This window comes from Podarcis erhardii (genome assembly GCF_964252035.2).
Source record: "Podarcis erhardii genome assembly, chromosome: 2".
Taxonomy (NCBI): Eukaryota; Metazoa; Chordata; class Lepidosauria; order Squamata; family Lacertidae; genus Podarcis; species Podarcis erhardii.
The window spans coordinates 119,297,721-119,315,355 of NC_138498.1; the positions used below are offsets into that span (position 1 = coordinate 119,297,721).

The following is a 17,635-nucleotide window of genomic DNA, read 5'->3' on the forward strand; positions in this document are numbered from 1 at the left end:
GGTTCCTTTAATCCACCTAGATCTCTTTAGAACCAAGGAAGATCTAGAACTCAGCCCCCCAAACAGCAGCTACTACAGGGAAAGCCAGAGGATCAATTTCCAGGAAGGAAAATAGAGCAGAAACAGGAAAACCCCATTTAGAACCCACAGAGTTTCCCCCTCACCTCTAGGTAGTTTCAAACCCCACACATTGTAGGCAGGTGGTGGTGGTGAATTTATGACTGGCCTCCTGCATCTTCCTCTCTCCCAGCTGTGCAACTGCTCAGATAAATGGTGCCAGCTGTTGGTGATTTCAGTGGGATTAGCAAAGGCTGCTGGGGATTGCAGTTCCCAGCAAGCGGCTTTGGCTGGTGCCCATTGGGGCAGAAGGGAGGGAGTCCAACAGCAGGTGGCGCTAGAGCCAACTACGTTCTAGTTTTGTCCCCCTCCTTTTCCTTGCAGGGCTGTGGAAGGGCAACAGCTGAGACTCAGTTGGTGGAAGCTGATGAGCAATGCCATTCCCTGCCCCCCTGGACTGGTTGTAAGCAAGAAAGTAGGCAGGTGGGGTTTGGCAAAAGTCAGACTGAAGGTTAGGCAGTGCCCTGCTTTGCCCAAATGGAGCATCTTCCCCTAGCAGCAAACAAACTGTGGCAGGGAGATCTGGCCCAAGACCTGGGAGAGATATCCTTTCTTCCCTCTTGCACTTTGATTGATAGCTTTCCTGTTTACTTTGGTGCTCATTTTCACATCTTGTCAGCATAAGTACATGAAAAGAAAAGGATTAAGGACATAAGAATCTGTTTCCTGGATCAGACCAAAGGCCCTTCTTGTCTGTCACTCCCAGAGATACCTCCAGGAAGCTCTAAAACAATACAAAAAGGCCTCACTTCTGAGAAAGGCAGAGGGACCCTAAGCACTGTGGCACTATTGAATTATTAGCTGTGGAGAGAGGACTCTCTTTCTCCATGCATCCTCCTAAACCACTTTTAAAAGCCATTGGCTGTCAAGATGTTTTGTAATACATCTGAACCTACCTGGACCCTGAGATCGTCTTCAGAGGCCCTTCTTCGTGTGCCTCCTCCACAAGAGGTCTGGAGGGTGGCAATGTGAGAACAAGAGGTCTGCAGTGGCTCCCTGTCTGTAGAATGCTCTCCCCAGGAAGGTTTGCCTGGCACCTTCATTCTACACCTTTAGGCACCAGGCATAAACGTTCCTCTTTCATTATCATTATTTATTGAATTTATATACCTCCATATACCTGGAGGTCTCAGGGCAGTTCACAAAACAGGCTGATTGTCATCCTTTTAAAATGTGGGGATGTGTGTGTGTGTGTGTGTGTGTGTGTGTATTTGGTTGTTTCTGTTTCTGTTTTGATTATGTATTCCATGTTTTTATAATTTGATTTTATCCTGTGAGCTGCCCTGAGACCTGTGGGTATAGGGTGGTATATAAATTTAATAATAATAATAAATTATATAACATACGACGCTAGACATGAAGCGCTCTTTTCCAGATCCACTGGGCGACTGAGGTTGCAATCCTGTACTCACTTAACGGAGAAGTCCTTCTGGAGCTTCCTTCTGAGTAATTGGCTGCCAGTTCATTTTCAGGCTGATTCTAGTGTTTAAAGCCCTCAATGGTTCAGGCCCCAAATATCTGCGACTGCGGCTGGCAGTGCAAGTTGGCACAGAGCGTTGCTTTAATAATAATAATAATAATAATAATAATAATAATAATAATAGTAATAATTTATACCCTGCCCTCCCCAGCAAAGACCGGGTTCAGGGCGGCTAACACCAGGCATAAAAACAATTGATTAAAATACAGCTTAAAAACAAGATTAAAATACAACATGAAAATGCAGCCTCATTTCAGTAGAAACTCAAACCAAAAACTTTTGGGGGATGAAAATGTCAAATCTTCACCAAGGCCAACCTTGCAGACTGGTGCTACATGGGCCAGAAAGAAGCCAGGCAACTACCGGTGACAGACCATCTGCTTTCAGACCCTCCAACTCTTCCCTATTTTCAGAGATTTCCTTTCTGGTGCAAGTTTGCAAAGCTAAGCAGGCTTTTGGCAATTTATTTCCTTTCTTACATCTATTGTGTTGATTGCAATTCCAGCAAGTTGTTTTTGCGATATCACCACCTCTATTGTTTATTAGATCATTGCATACGTGCACAATTTAATGTCATTATATATACATACTTTCTTACATAATCACTGCTGGAGTTTTGAGTTATTTAATCGTTGGAACTGGTGAGGCAATTGATTTTTGACACTCAATCATGCTGTTATTCTTGGTAGTTTGTGATACAGCAGACAGCACTTCTGGGTGGTGCAGCAATAAAAATGCTGGCGTGCTTGCAAAGAAAAGCAGGCTCTGGTGTGGTTCAAATTAGATGGGGAACCACCTGTTGCGATGCATGGAAGTTGGTCTAAATGACTTTCAGGGTCCCTTCCAGCTTGTTAATTCTTTGATTGGTATAAATGACTTTCGGGGTCCCTTCCAGCTTGTTAATTCTTTGATTCCATGATACCTCCTGTAAATAGGTGCACAAACTTTTATGCCAATTCAATTCCCTTAGAATCATAGAATCATAGAGTTGGAAGAGACCACAAGGGCCATTGAGTCCAACCCCCTGCCAAACAGGAAACACCAACAGAGCACTCCTGACATATGGTTGTCAAGCCTCTGCTTAAAGACCTCCAAAGAAGGAGACTCCACCACACTCCTTGGCAGCAAATTCCACTGTCGAACAGCTCTCACTGTCAGGAAGTTCCTCCTAATGTTTAGGTGGAATCTTTTTTCTTGTAGTTTGGAACCATTGCTCCATGTCCGCTTCTCTGGAGCAGCAGAAAACAACCTTTCTCCCTCCTCTATGTGACATCCTTTTATATATTTGAACATGGCTATCATATCACCCCTTAACCTCCTCTTCTCCAGGCTAAACATGCCCAGCTCCCTTAGCCGTTCCTCATAAGGCATCGTTTCCAGGCCTTTGACCATTTTGGTTGCCCTCCTCCGGACACCCTTGCGAAGTTGGTTTTATCCTTTTACTGAGTCAACCCTGAGGGTTGGTTCAACCCTGAGGGTTGGTTCAGGCTGGAGGTTTACTGCCTTCCCAGATCATTATACCTGTCTCTGGGGCCAGGGCTTCCAGTTTTTCTGTGACCAGCGACGAGGCCGTTGATCCACCTCTTTTCACTGTACTGTTTAAGGAGTATCAGTTATTGAAATTAGGGGTTTGGGTTTTAATTCAATTTTACCAGCAGCTTCAAGACCTATATTTAGTGATTTTTAGGACCTGCCGGCACAAATTGTGCTTAGTTGTGGGCTTACACTTAGGTGAAGTACACCTTTAATTAATTGTTGCCTTATTCTATATAATTTACCTGGCCGTGAGTATGGTTTTGTTCCTTGGCTTGAGATCAAGGGATATCTCAGTTGGTTGGAGCTTGGTGCTGGTGGTGCCAGGGTTGCGGGTTTGCTCCCCAGGTGGAATAGCTAAGGTGGTGGCTTGGGGACTCCCTTCTGCACTTGTGATCCAATTGGGGGAGAATGACCTGGGCCAGCGTACGGGCTGTTGAGTCTGGTGTGGGTCTCCAGCTTCACCTCCCAAGACAAGTGAGAGCTTCCTAGCTGTCCAGGCTCAGGATGCGCTGGGATGAACTGTTGCCTCTTGTGGGGCCCACCTTCTGCCTTAGTTGTCCAGCTGGGCGAAAATGACCTGCCTTTGTTAAAAGGCTTGGACTTATGGACTCGCATTATATTAACCTTAAACCAAAATAAATACAGTGGTACCTCGCAAGACGAATGCCTCGAAAGACGAAAAACTCGCAAAACGAAAGAGTTTTTCGTTTTTTGAGTTGCTTCGCAAGACGGATTTCCCTATGGGCTTGCTTCGCAAGACGAAAACGTCTTGCAAGTTTGTTTCCTTTGTCTTGCAAGTCTGTTTCCTTTTTCTTAAAACCGTGCATTCACTTCGAGGAGCAACTCATAGCACGCGGTGTGGTAGCCTTTTTTGAGGTTTTTGAAGACTTTGGTGATTTTTGAAGCTTTTCCAAAGTCCGTGCTTCGCAAGACAAAAAAATCGCAAGACGAAAAAACTCGCGGAACGAATTAATTTCGTCTTGCGAGGCACCACTGTAAAAGAAAAGAAAATATGAAGTACTTGGAGGAGCTAGCGACGGTCCTTCCTGCCACAACCATTTTTTGGTTACAGCTCCTTTCAAGGCGCGCTTGGCGCGGGAGTGTGTGCCCAGCTGCTATGGACAAAGCCAGAAGGCGTGGGGATCGTGCTGCATCACGGAAGGTGCTTGCTGGGTGGCAGGCTGATTCCCCACACAGATGTTATTTTCAGAAATGCGGCCCTGTTTAGGGTGGACGGCGTGCACTTGTCGGATGGCGGTAGTGATGTATGGCTCACTGGAATTTTAAAAAGTTCATTAGATTGGTTGCGGGAGTGACGGTATTGGCGGCGAGCGATTGGTTCGTGTGGCGGTTAGGCATTGGTTTAGGAAATGTGGGGAGGGGAGGTGCGGCCATCACCTGCCCCTCCAACGAACAGGGTATTCCGTTAGAGGAATCCAGGAGTCTGGATCTCGTCCGAAGCCTGGAGAGGGGCTAGGGCCATGCCAGGACCCCTGGGAACCCCAAGGGTGAGCACCAGTCAATATACACTGACGGAGCTCCCCCTGCTGATTGTTTACCCTTACAGGTTTCCTGCAGGGTGGGGCAGGAGCCAGTTATAGTTTTGATACCAATGCCTAAGTCAATACCAGTCACATTTGTGTATTCAATAAAGTTGTGGCCAAAATTTGCTCATTAACATTTAAACTAAATTCTGTCTCCACTCTGTCTGTATTTCCATGAGGGATGGGTTTTTGGGGCTCGGAGCACTTGTCATCTGATTGGTTCAAAATTGGGAAAGGAGTATGGCAAGGCTGTATATTGTCTCCCTGTCATAGGCGCCGACTCCATGGGGCCTGAGGGGGCCCGAGCCCCCTCAAAAATTCGTTTGGGGGGCTCTGCCCCCCCAATAATTTAAGAAAATTATTACCGTAAATTTCGCTCTATAACACGCAGATTTTTTCTCCTAAAAAGTAAGGGGAAATGTCTGTGCGTGTTATTGAGCGAATGTGTGGTCCCTGGAGCTGACTCACCGGAGCGCAGGAGCAAAAATAGGCAAAAATCAGGCAAAAATAAGATCGGGCGGGCGGGCGGAGGGAAGGCAGAAGCTGCTGCTTTCCTGCATTCTGCCTCAGGGTCTTACTGCCCACCCGCTTCTGTTGCTGCGTTTGCTCAAACTCAACAAAGAGCAGGGAATCCCCTGCCCTCCTGGCAAGCAGAGGGTTAAGGAAAGGATCGAGTCCTTCCTTCTAATTCTTTCCTAGTCACACTGCGTGCAGGCTCCAGCCCACCACCTCCTCCTCTCCGTGCTCTAGGGACTCGCAGGTGGGAGAGAGAGAGAAAGAGAGAGGGCTGGCTTGGGGGGGGGGACTTTTGCCTTCCTTTCCTCCCCCCCACCCCGTTAAACTCCTCCCCTGAATTCTTAGCCAGCTGCTTCTCCGCACACCCCTCTTGTGCTTCTTGTCCCTTCTGTGTTTTTCCTTCCCTCCCCATTTAAAACGTGGTTACAAAGCACGGATCCACATGGATCCTCAGGATTTTTGCATTGGGTCACTCCAAATTCACCATCAGATCACATTACATGTCCATGGCTACAGTCTGTACCAAAAAAATCACGCACCCACTGTTGCCTGGGGCTGCAATGGTGCAAAAACGTGGTTACAAAGCACGGATCCACATGGATCCTCAGGATTTTTGCATTGGGTCACCCCAAATTCACCATCAGATCACATAGCATGTTCATGGCTACATCTTGCACCAAAAAAATCACGCACCCACTGTTGCCTAGGGTCACAGTGGTGCAAAAACGTGGTTACAAAGCACGGATCCACATGGATCCTCAGGATTTTTGCATTGGGTCACCCCAAATTCACCATCAGATCACATAGCATGTCCATGGCTACATCTTGCACCAAAAAAATCACGCACCCACTGTTGCCTAGGGTCACAGTGGTGCAAAAACATGGTTACAAAGCACGGATCCACATGGATCCTCAGGATTTTTGCATTGGGCTACTCCAAACTCACTGTCAGATATTAAAAATCTTTATAAAATAGAGAATTAAATACATACAGAATGTTAAATTTTCAGTTTTGAAATATTAGTACTAGTTTAGTACTGTATTTCTATATTACTATAGTACTGTATTAGTTATTTTCAAATACTTAAATATTTTTAGGGTGTAAGACCCAATTAAAGCCCGTTATTTACATACAGTATTACAGTATTTACATACAGTATTAGGCATACTGTATTAACTTTATTAACTGTATTAAAGCATTAACTTTGAGATATTATTTTTATTTAATGAACCCTCAGCCTTATTCAAAGTAAGCTTAAATTAGTTATTTCACTTATTAATCAAAGTGCTATTACTGTGCGACAGCAATATTTTATGTTTTATTCTTTTAATGATAGTTTGGGATTTATTTAAATATCATTTCAGTCTTTTCAGAGCTATATATTCACTGCTCTGTAATAGTCTATAAGCATAATTGTTACTGTAAATTAAATTAGCTTTTTACGAAGATACCGTGCGTGTTTATGTTTTGTTTCTTTTTTCAAAGCCAAAAAGTGTTTCAGGCTTGTCGAGTTTCCCGGAGTGTGGAGTTATAGAGAGTCGAGTTTTCGGGGTTCTAATGTTGATCATATGACTCTAAAATACTTTTTAAAAACTTTAAAACTCACTAATTTTCATCTAAAATTTAGAAAACTTCCCGGGGCAGGACCCCGGTATGGGCCCCCCCAATATTTTTTATAAGTCGGCGCCCCTGCTCCCTGTTTATTTAACTTACGGGTATATGCAGAATTCATCATGAGAAAGGTTGGACTGGATGAATCCCAAGCCGGAATTAAGATAACCTCAGATATGCAGATGACACAACTTCATAGCTCTCAACTTTTCCCTTTTCTTGCTAGGAATCCTATTCGTAAGAAGGGAATTTCCCTTAAAAAAAGGGAAACGTTGACAGCTATGCACAACTTTGATGGCAGAAAGTGAGGAGGAATTAAATAACCTTTTAATGAGGGTGAAAGAGGAGAGCGCAAAATATGGTCTGAAGCTCAACATCAAAAAAACGAAGATCATGGCCACTGGTCCCACTACATCCTGGCAAATAGAAGGGGAAGAAATGGAGGCAGTGAGAGATTTTACTTTCTTGGGCTCCATGATCACTGCAGATGGTGACAACAGCAGTCATGAAATTAAGACACCTGCTTCTTGGAAGAAAAGCGATGACAAACCTAGACAACATCTTAAAAAGCAGAGACATCACTTTGCCGCCATAGGTCCATATAGTTAAAGCTATGGTTTTCCCAGTAGTGATGTATGGAAGTGAGAGCTGGACCATAAAGAAGGCTGATCACCGAAGAATTGATGCTTCTGAATTATGGTGCTGGAGGAGACTCTTGAGAGTCCCATGGACTGCAAGAAGATCAAACCAATCCATTCTGAAGGAAATCAGTCCTGAGTGCTCACTGAAAGGACAGATTGTGAAGCTGAGGCTCCAGTACTTTGGCCACCTCACGAGAAGAGAAGAGTCCCTGGAAAAGACCATGATGTTGGGAAAGATTGAGGACAAGCTGGTTGGACAGTGTTCTCAAAGCTACTAACATGAGTTTGACCAAGCTGTGGGAGGCAGTGGAAGACAGGAGTGCCTGGCGTGCTCTGGTCCATGGGGTCACGAAGAGTCGGACACAACTAAACAACAAAAATGTTTAAGGGTTCTTTGAGTGTCTAGACAGAGTGGTTTAACTATCAGCCTCTCTTCCTTAGGAACTCTGGGAGCTGTAGCTCTGTGAGGAGAATAGGGGCCTCCCCTAACACCCCTCAGCACCCTTAATAATCTACAGCTCCCAGAATTCTTTAGGGGAAGTCATGACAGTGCTTTCACTGCATGGAGCAGATGTTGACTAAGTGTGCAGGAAACTGCAACCTAAATTGGAAACCTGCATCCGTTTTTGTTCCGAGGAGCCGGTTAAAACAGAAGAGTACAAAGCTTAAAATACACACAACTTTATTATTCAGGTAGTCTCACAACAAAACTAAAAAGCAGAAGCAGCTACAGTACCAGTTTTACATTTCAGACAGATGATGGGTAACTCGCTGAAGCCTCTCAAACTTTCCCGTCTTTCCTCAGGTTTCTCCTCCTCTATGGACTCAAGACCCTAAATAATCGCCTCAGTTATCCCCGATATGGTTAATTCAGCTGTATGAGCAGAGGAGCCCTCAATTAAGGTTTTTTTTAAAAAAATAATGTCACATGGAATGCACACCACAAATGGACAACAAAACCTGAGGCAACTAAAAAGACCAAAGAACCCACTCAAAGCATGGATTATGTGTGTGTATTTGAAGGTTTGTGGAATGTAGCCTCTGGGTGGCTCCAGTGATGCCAAAAAGATGGATGCCGAGACTGAGGTCACATTCGCACCATACATTTATAACTGTTGCCATGGCTTCATCCAAAGAATGATGGGAAAAGTAGTTTGTACTTCATAGACCTACAATTGCTAGCACCCTTAAGAACTGAAGTTCCCAGGATTCCTTGGGGGTAAGCTTTAAAAGTATTGTGTGGATGCGACCTTCTTAGCATAGTTGAAGAAGTTACATGGTTTCCATCCGCTGAGTGTTCTCACCTACATGAGGTCTCGATTCATCATCTAAACTCTCACTGAGATTTGAACCCTGGTTGGGCGTCTCCTTTGTATGGTGCTTTTGATGCCTCTTGAGGTCTGATTTATGGGTGAAGCTCTTTCCACATTGTTCACACTTGTACAGTTTCTCCCCTGTATGGCAAGACCTTGTATGTCTGGAAAGACCTCCGCTGTCACGGAAGCTTTTTCTACACACTGGGCATTTGTAGGGTTTCTCTGTTGTGTGAGTTCTTTGATGTCTAAGGAGATTTGCCTCCTGACTAAAGGCTTTTCTACACTCTGAGCATTGAAAAGATTTCTGTGCTGTGTGGGTTCTTTGATGTGTAATAAAAAGTCTCCTTGAACGGAAACATTGACTGCACTTGGAACATACATAGACTTTGTTCCATCTGTGTATGATTCTCTTATGTCTAGTAAGGACTGACCTGTTGCTGAAACATTTTCTACACCCTGAGCATTTATAAGGTTTCTCCGCTTTCTGTCGTATTCTTTTATGTTTGGTAAGGTATGACCACTTAGTATAGTTTTTCCTGCAAGCTGAACATTTATACTTTTTTTTGTGAATTATCTGTTGACTAGGAAAATTTGAGCTCTTACTAAAGCTTTTTCTACCCAGTGATAACTTAAAAGGTGTCTTCCTCCTGTGAAGTTTTAGATGTTTAGTAAGATTTGATTTCTGACTGAAGCACTTACCACACACTGAGCATTTATGGGGTCTTTCCCTTTTGTGAATCCTCTGATGTCTAGTAAGGTTTGACATCTTAGCAAAATATTTATTACAGACTGAACATTTGAAAGGTTTCTCCCCTGTGTGAGTTCTTATATGTTCTGTAAGGTATGAGTTCACAGTAAAGCTTTTCTCACACTTTGAACATTTGAAAGGCTTCTCCCCTGTGTGAGTTCTTTGATGTCTAGTAAGGTGTGAGCTGTCAGTGAAGCTTTTCTCACACTTTGAACATTTGAAAGGCTTCTCCCCTGTGTGAGTTCTTTGATGTCTAGTAAGGTGTGAGCTGTAAGTGAAGCTTTTCTCACACTTTGAACATTTGAAAGGCTTCTCCCCTGTGTGAGATCTTTGATGTACTTTAAGGTTCCATTTCCTGCAGAAGCTCCTTCCACACTCCAAACAAGTAAATTGCTTCATGTCTGTAGGGTGTGTGGGGCTATTTCCATTGTTTCTGTTCCCACTGCTTATTTCTCCAGATTCTGCCGTTTGAATTGTTTTCTCCTTTGAGGATGTTCTCAAAGCATTTCTGTTTTCTGGTTGTTCTCCTTGCTCAGTGAAAAAGCCACTTTGAGAAACGATGGATTTATCTGTCTTCCGTTTTCTGTGGCTTCTCTTTTCCCTCCTTGGTCCATCTTGACTCAGGAGGTTCTGCTCCACCATCTCATCCTGTGCTTTTTTCAAAGTTTTCCCTTTGTTCTGTCTCCACTGCAAAACACCTGCTGGATAAGAGAAAAGGAAAACATGGATGTCAGAGAGAGAGATGGAAACTGAGACATTCAATGTAATATGTTTTGTCTTTTTGATACACTTTTGGGCCATTGCTGTCTAAGCAGGCAGTAAGTTGCCATCATGGGCGAACTTTCTTTCCACTCTGCTCAAGATCCTTAGTCAGGTTTTGCCGTTGAGTCAGATTCACCAGCAAGTTTATACGTGTAGAGATTTTACTCTCGAGAGCAAATATTTTCTCAGTCTCCAGGTGGAAGCTTACATTGGCTTTAGGAAGCATAGCTATATTGTTCGTCCATCACGAGGTTAGATCAAGATTTCTAATTCTTGATGCATAGAAACTTTTCTAATGCTCAAGAGCAGACAGTACAGCAAAAGTAGCAGACTATGAACATAGGGAAAGTAGTTGTGAACAACAAACAAAACAACAAAAAGTACAAAGCGAAATTAAAAAATTTCTGCACAAGGCGCGCGCACACACACACACACACACACACACACACCTCAAGAGCAGTACAGTTTCCCCAGCAAACAGAACCTACTTAGAGTCGGTTCTATGTCAGTACATTACTTTTAGTGGGTCTATTGTAAGTTGCTGTAGCATGGGATGACCTCAAAAATAGCCCTGTGTGCTTGTCATTAAGACCTCGAGCTCAGGAGGAATTCTGCCTGGGACCTCCCTCCCCAATATGCATTACCCGGAAGTCCCATTACTTACCAGTATCCATATCTCTCTGAGCTGTGGCTTCACTGGGGGCTGTTCCTTGAAAAATGGGCTTCTGACAGGAGTCTTGTTCCTTGGTGGCATCAAAAGCGGGCTGGAAGGTGGATTCATTGGGGCCTTTCCAATCTCCTCCGCCAGCAATAGGCTTAACTATATCCTCCCTTGGGTGTGTTTCCTCAGAATACCCAATTCTGATATGGACAGTGTGCTTTTGTAGGACACCTTGTTCGTACACAATGCAGATGTCTTGTCCCCTAGCAGCATCAACAACAGTCTGGGCTGGAGGTTCACTGGGGACACTGGAGTCTAGTTTGCTGTGATCAGGATCCTCCACTGAGAGTGTTTCCTGCAAACACGCTTTTCTCTCACAGATGTTGGGGTTCTGCCAGATATTTTCCTCACCTACAATGCACACATCCTGCTCCTCAGCCGCACCAGGAACTGTCACCACCATGATTTCCCAGGGGGATCTGCAACTTCCTCCATGAAGAAAGGGTTCCTCCTCCTCCTCCTCGACTGGGTGGGCTTCCTGCTGACCCTCAGTTCTCTTATGGATGATTTGCTTTGGCCTGATGGGTTCCGCATAGACAATGCACAGGTCTGGCTCCTTGCAAGTATCAGGCATCATCATCCTGGCTGTGGCATCAACAACGGTCTGGGCTGGCGTTTTACTTAAGACACTGGAGTCTCCTTTGCTGTAAACTGGACCCTCCCCTGAGGTGATTTTCTGCAAACACATATTTCTCTCGCTGGTGTTGGGGTAGTGCCAGATGTTCTCCTCACCCACAATGCACACATCCTGCTCCTTAGCAGCACCAGGAATTGTCTGTACTGTGATTCCCCAGGGGGATCGGCAACTTCCTCCATGAAAAAGGGGTTCCTCCTCCTCCTCCTCTGGGTAGGCTTCCTGCTGACCCCCCGTTCTCTTATGGATGATGGGCTTTGGCCTGATGGGTTCCCCATAGACAATGCACAGGTCTGGCTCCCTAGAAGTATCAAACATCATCATCCTGGCTGTGGCCCAACTGGGCTCCTTGCAACCTTCTTCGTAGGCACAGGCTTCTTCTGCTTCATCTGCTGGCTGCCGCTTTCCCTTTGCCTGTTTGAGAAAGAAGATTGTTTGATATAAGGCATCTTGAGAAACAGGAAATACAAAAATTAAAAGCATAAGAAGTATCCTGTTCAGCTCAGCCTTCTAAGGATACATTGTGTGCCCCATATGCACACTAGACACTCTCCATCTTACTGTTTTAGGAAAATAGCTCACAAATGATTCTTTTCCTTCATGACCCTCATATACACAAGAGAATAGTAACTTTGGCCACTTAGCTCCATACTGTCTACACTGACTGGCAGCAGCTCTCCAGTGTTTCATACAGGAAGCCACTCCCAAGCCCTACATGGAGATTTTGGGGATTGAATTTGCCACCTTCTGCAATGAAAGGCAGGCGCTCCACCACTGAGCTGCATTTGACTCACCCAGGTCCCCTTAGGGCTAAGGAAGGTCTACACTCGCGGCCCAGAGCAGCAGCCCTTTGTAATATCAAGTCTGCATTTCAAATGCCACAAAGGAGAAGAAAGAGGGGAAAAACAGGAACCCCCAGTTCAGAATTTTATACCCAAATCCCAGCATGTCTTCTCTTGAGTTCTAGGTAGGCTCCAGCTCACCCGTTCTGGTAGACATTGGTGAATTCACAGACTTTCTTTCTTCATCTCAAGCCCCTTCGCTGTCTCACTTGGGTGTTTGCCCAGCTAAATGGATCCAGGTGTTGATCATTTATGTGGGAAGTGCAAAGGCTGCTGGGAATTGGAGTTCACAGAAAAGCAAACTGCAACAGGGAGGAAATGTGATCTGAAATGAGAACTCAGACAGTAGAGATATAGATAGAGATATAGAGATAGATGATAGATGATAGATAGATAGATAGATAGATAGATAGATAGATAGATAGATGATATAGATAGATGGATAGAAATCCTCTTTTCCCTGTGCACATTGATTTATGGCCTCCTTGTTTTGTTTTGTTTTGAATTTGTTGTTGCCAGGGCTATTGTTCTCCACCCTAGGATGATACAGTATTCAGCTATCTCATTAGACATGTAGATGGTGGTACTTAACTGGCCAGCTTAATCAATTACCTTAGAAACAGAGTGGTCTGAGTGGTTCAGCAGCGGCAGAAGCTTCTACTAGATTTTAAACTCACAGATACAGGATCGTAGACCTGAAAGGCACTCAAGGGTATTATCCAAACTGACTTCCCAAAAGCCCGTAACAGTACATATCAGGGATGCGTAAACATATATACTTGTGGTGAGGGACCTGTGGCTCTTCCAATGTTTGTAGGACCACAACATCCATCATTCCACACAATTGGTTGTTTGTTTATGCAGCAAAGAAACCAAAAAAATGTGTAGTTTGGGTGGAAAATAGATGATGAACATTTTCACATTGTACTCCCAGAGTGGCTGGAAGAAGCAGGAGAACAACCCTTAGGCATCTTCTCCAAATAGGAAGCCTAGAGTAACTGGTAGAATCATGTGCTCAGTCACACAATGGTTTTCCAAGAGGATTGCTCCCATTTATGACAGATGAAACTATTGATGGCTACCATTCCTGATAGCTTTGCCCTGCCCCATGGTTGGAGGCAGTAATGGTTTCAAGTACAGTTCAACGAGCGCCTCTGTTATCGTATGTTTCGGTTGCCGAATGCTGAAAACCTGGAAGTAAGTGTTCCGGTTTCCGAACATTTTTTCAAAACCCCAACGTCCAGTGCGACTTCTACTTGTGTGCTAGAAGCTCTTGCAACCACTTAGAAGTTGCCCCTCGGTTGTGGAACGTTTTGGAAGCTGAATGGGCTTCCGGAACGAATTGCGTGCATCAACCAAGGTTTGACTGTACCAGAATCCTCTTGGGCTGAGGTCCTGTTTGAAGGTTTCCCCCGGGACATCAGGGTGGCCTCTGTGTAAAGAGGGTGCTGGACTAGGTGGGCCTTTGTCCTGATCCAGCAGGCTCTTATGCCTGTGCTGCCCCTTTAGCTGCACATCTCTCACAGGGAACTTTCCATAGGCTGTCCTTTGGCATCTCTCTGTGGGAGTGTGTATGCATTTGGGGTCCTTGCCAGTTCTGCAACGAGGAACATAGGGTGTGGTCCTGATGCATTTATTTACTTGTGCCATGCTGATGCTGCATGCCAACAGGCGGAGCGTGTGGTAGGTGTGTCCAAGGCGCATGGCATGCATCATGCGCCAACAGTGAGCACTGCTAGGGCTGCAGTGTCCCCTCTCTTAGTTTCATTCCTGTGCTGATGATTTTGAGCTACCTCCCATGAGCTACCTATGAATTAACTAAACACTTTCTTCCTGCTCACTAGCTGCTAGTTTATGGTTAGGCAAGCACAGTGGCGGAGGAGGGGGGTGGGGTGGGCGCACACCACCCCAGGTGCCATGTTTGAGGGGAGCGACCAGAAGGCACTCTGCAGGGTGCTCGCTCAGCCGCCCTTGGCCGTGGCAGTGCAAGCCACCGCTGCAGCCATGTGCAGAGGATCCTGCCAGTGTCCTTACGGTGCTCAAGTGGTGCTGGGGGCAAAGCGCTACGTGTGGCGTCACTTCGTATAGGTCATACACAGTGTCTCTCTGTACAGGGCATGTGCGCAGTGTCCCGCATGTGCCGTACATAGCGGTTTGCCACCGGCGCCGCTCGAGCGCCGTACGGATGGTGGTGGGATCCCTCCGCCATTGCTACAGCTACAAGTGGAGGATCCTGCCACCATCCGTAAGGTGCTCAAGCGCAAGCGGTGGCCAACCGCTACGTACAGCTGGGAAGCCATGGCTTGGGGAATACAGATTGGCCCACAGGCCAGAGGTTGTGCAGCCATGTGCAATGAGAAAAGCCGTACCAAAAACCCCAAACTAACAATTTAATAAATGCTGCAGCAGCATATTTAAAACTGCAACCTTGACAGGAGGCAAGAGTAATAAAAAGAGAAGCAAAAGGAATAAAAAACATACAAAATTTATTGATGAATAGAGCAAACACATTAAAATACTTATTGAAGCAAGTCCCAAATAAAACATGCATTTAAAATGAAGTACCGGTGACAGGGAAAATACACTGAAGTAGAAGAATGGAGAAAGAGAAGCATTTGCAACCTTTCTATGCCTCTCCATTGCTGTCTTGTGCCAATTCAACTGACGTGAAGTGAGTGCACTATCATAAAAGCTTTCCCCACACTTGTGGGTTAATGAGTGGAAATTGTCTTGTGCTGATTAATTGGATATTTTAAAAAAGGGTCTTGCTTCAGCCTAGGAGGCTCTGCGACATCTCCTATTTATGCTTCAGTTGATGTAACCAAGGCTTCCGCAGGAACACTTGGAACATACGAAAAAATTTCTTTTCAGGGCGGGTTACATTCTGTTCAACAAGACTTGGTACAGAAACATGGCTCAGGCCAAAATCTGGCTCCTCTCCTCCATGAATTCTCTGATGTTCCAAAAGGGAGGTGGTGCACCTGAAGCTCTCTCCGCATCCTGAGCATTTGTGAGGTCCTTCTTCAATGTGCATCGTGTTATGTTTAATGAGACCAAAAGGAGAAGTAAAGTCCTTGTGGCAGTTTGAGCATTTGTATATTTTCTCCATGAAGTGTATATTTGTATATTTTCTCCATGAAGTGTTCTCTGGTGTGTGCTGAGCTGCGTGCTGAACTGGAAGCCCTGCTCACATTTTGAGCATTTAAAATGCTTCTCTTTCATGTGGATTAAGCTATTTATTTATTTTTTTAAAAAAGGCACAAGAAATCCACAGCACAAATGGACAACAAAACCTGAGACAATGAGTTCTTGTCACTAAAAAGACCCAAGAACCCACTCAAAGCATGGATTATGTGTGTGTATTTGAAGGTTTGTGGAACGTAGCCTCTGGGTGGCTCCAGTGATGCCAAAAAGATGGGTGCCAAGACTGAGGTCACATTCGCACCATACATTTATAACTGTTGCCATGGCTTCATCCAAAGAATGATGGGAAAAGTAGTTTGTACTTCATAGACCTACAATTGCCAGCACCCTTAAGAACCGAAGTTTCCAGGATTCCTTGGGGGGAAGCTTTAAAAGTATTGTGTGGATGCGACCTTCTTAGCATAGTTGAAGAAGTTACATGGTTTCCATCCGCTGAGTGTTCTCACCTACATGAGGTCTCGATTCATCATCTAAACTCTCACTGAGATTTGAACCCTGGTTGGGCATCTCCTTTGTGTGGTGCTTTTGATGCCTCTTGAGGTCTGATTTTTGGGTGAAGCTCTTTCCACATTGTTCACACTTGTACAGTTTCTCCCCTATATGGCAAGACCTTGTATGTCTGGAAAGACCTCCGCTGTCACGGAAGCTTTTTCTACACACAGGGCATCTGTAGGGTTTCTCTCCTGTGTGCCTTCTTTTATGTACTGTAAGGTGTGAGCTGTGCGCGAAACATTTATCACACTCCAAACACTTGTAAGGCTTCTCGTTTGTGTGAGTTCTTTGATGGTTAATAAGGTTTGATCTCACAGTGAAGCTTTTCTCACACTCTGAACATTTGAAAGGTTTCTCCCCTGTGTGAGTTCTCTTATGTACTGTAAGGTTTGAGCTGTCAGTGAAGCTTTTCTCACACTTTGAGCATTTGAAAGGCTTTTCCCCTGTGTGGGTTCTTTTATGTACTTTAAGGTTCCATTTCGTGCAGAAGCTTTTTCCACAGTCTGCACATTTATGTGATTTCTGTCCTGTATGAATCTTCTGATGGGCAGCAAACTGCTTCTGATTCCTGAAGCTCCTTCCACACTCCAAACAAGTAAATCGCTTCACCTCTGTAGGGCATGTGGGGCTATTTCCATTGTTTCTGCTCCCACTGCTTATTTCTCCAGATTCTGCCGTTTGAATTGTTTTCTCCTTTGTGGATGTTCTCAAAGCACCTCTGTTTTCTGCTTGTTCTCCTTGCTCAGTGAAGAAGCCACTTTGAGGAACGATGGATTTGTCTGTCTTCCGTTTTCTGTGGCTTCTCTTTTCCCTCGTTGGTCCATCGTGACTCAGGAGGTTCTGCTCCATCATCTCATCTTGTGCTTTTTTCGAAGATTTCCTTTTGTTCTGTCTCCACTGCACAACACCTGCAGGATTAGAGAGAAAGAAAACATAGATGTCAGAGAGAGAGATGGAAACTGAGACATTCAATGTAATATGTTTTGTCTTTTTGATACACTTTTGGACCATTGTGTCTAAGCGGGTAGTATGTTGCCATCATGGGCGAACTTTCTTTCCACTCTGCTCAAGATCCTTAGTCAGGTTTTGCCATTGCGTCAGATTCACCAGCAAGTTTATACGTGTAGAGATTCTACTCTCGAGAGCAAATATTTTCTCAGTCTGCAGGTGGAAGCTTACATTGGCTTTAGGAAGCATAGCTATATTGTTTGTCCCTCACGAGGTTAGATCAAGATTTCTAATTCTTGATGCACAGAAACTTTTCTAATGCTCAAGAGCAGACAGTACAGCAAAAGTAGGAGACTATGAACATAGGGAAAGTAGTTGTGAACAACAAAAAAACAACAAAAGTACAAAGCGAAATTGAAAAATTTCTGCACTAGGCTTATATATAAATATATACAACTTAAGAGCAGTACAGTTTCTCAAGCAAACAAAACCTAAATAGAGTGGGTGGGTTCTATGTCCATT

At 44.7% G+C, this 17,635-nt stretch overlaps 1 protein-coding gene across 1 annotated transcript in view; it reads right to left on the reverse strand.

The window, feature by feature from the left end:
- Positions 1-17,635, reverse strand: part of LOC309336636 (uncharacterized protein) — a 36,748-nt gene that overhangs the window by 10,761 nt on the left and 8,352 nt on the right. The window contains exons 2-3 of the mRNA XM_081852709.1: positions 10,937-10,948; positions 7,383-10,211 (exon numbers count right to left, since the gene is read on the reverse strand). Coding sequence (XP_081708835.1) covers positions 8,719-10,211; positions 10,937-10,948 — 1,505 coding nt within the window. The 3' untranslated portion in view covers positions 7,383-8,718. The remainder of the gene's footprint in view (positions 1-7,382; positions 10,212-10,936; positions 10,949-17,635) is intronic.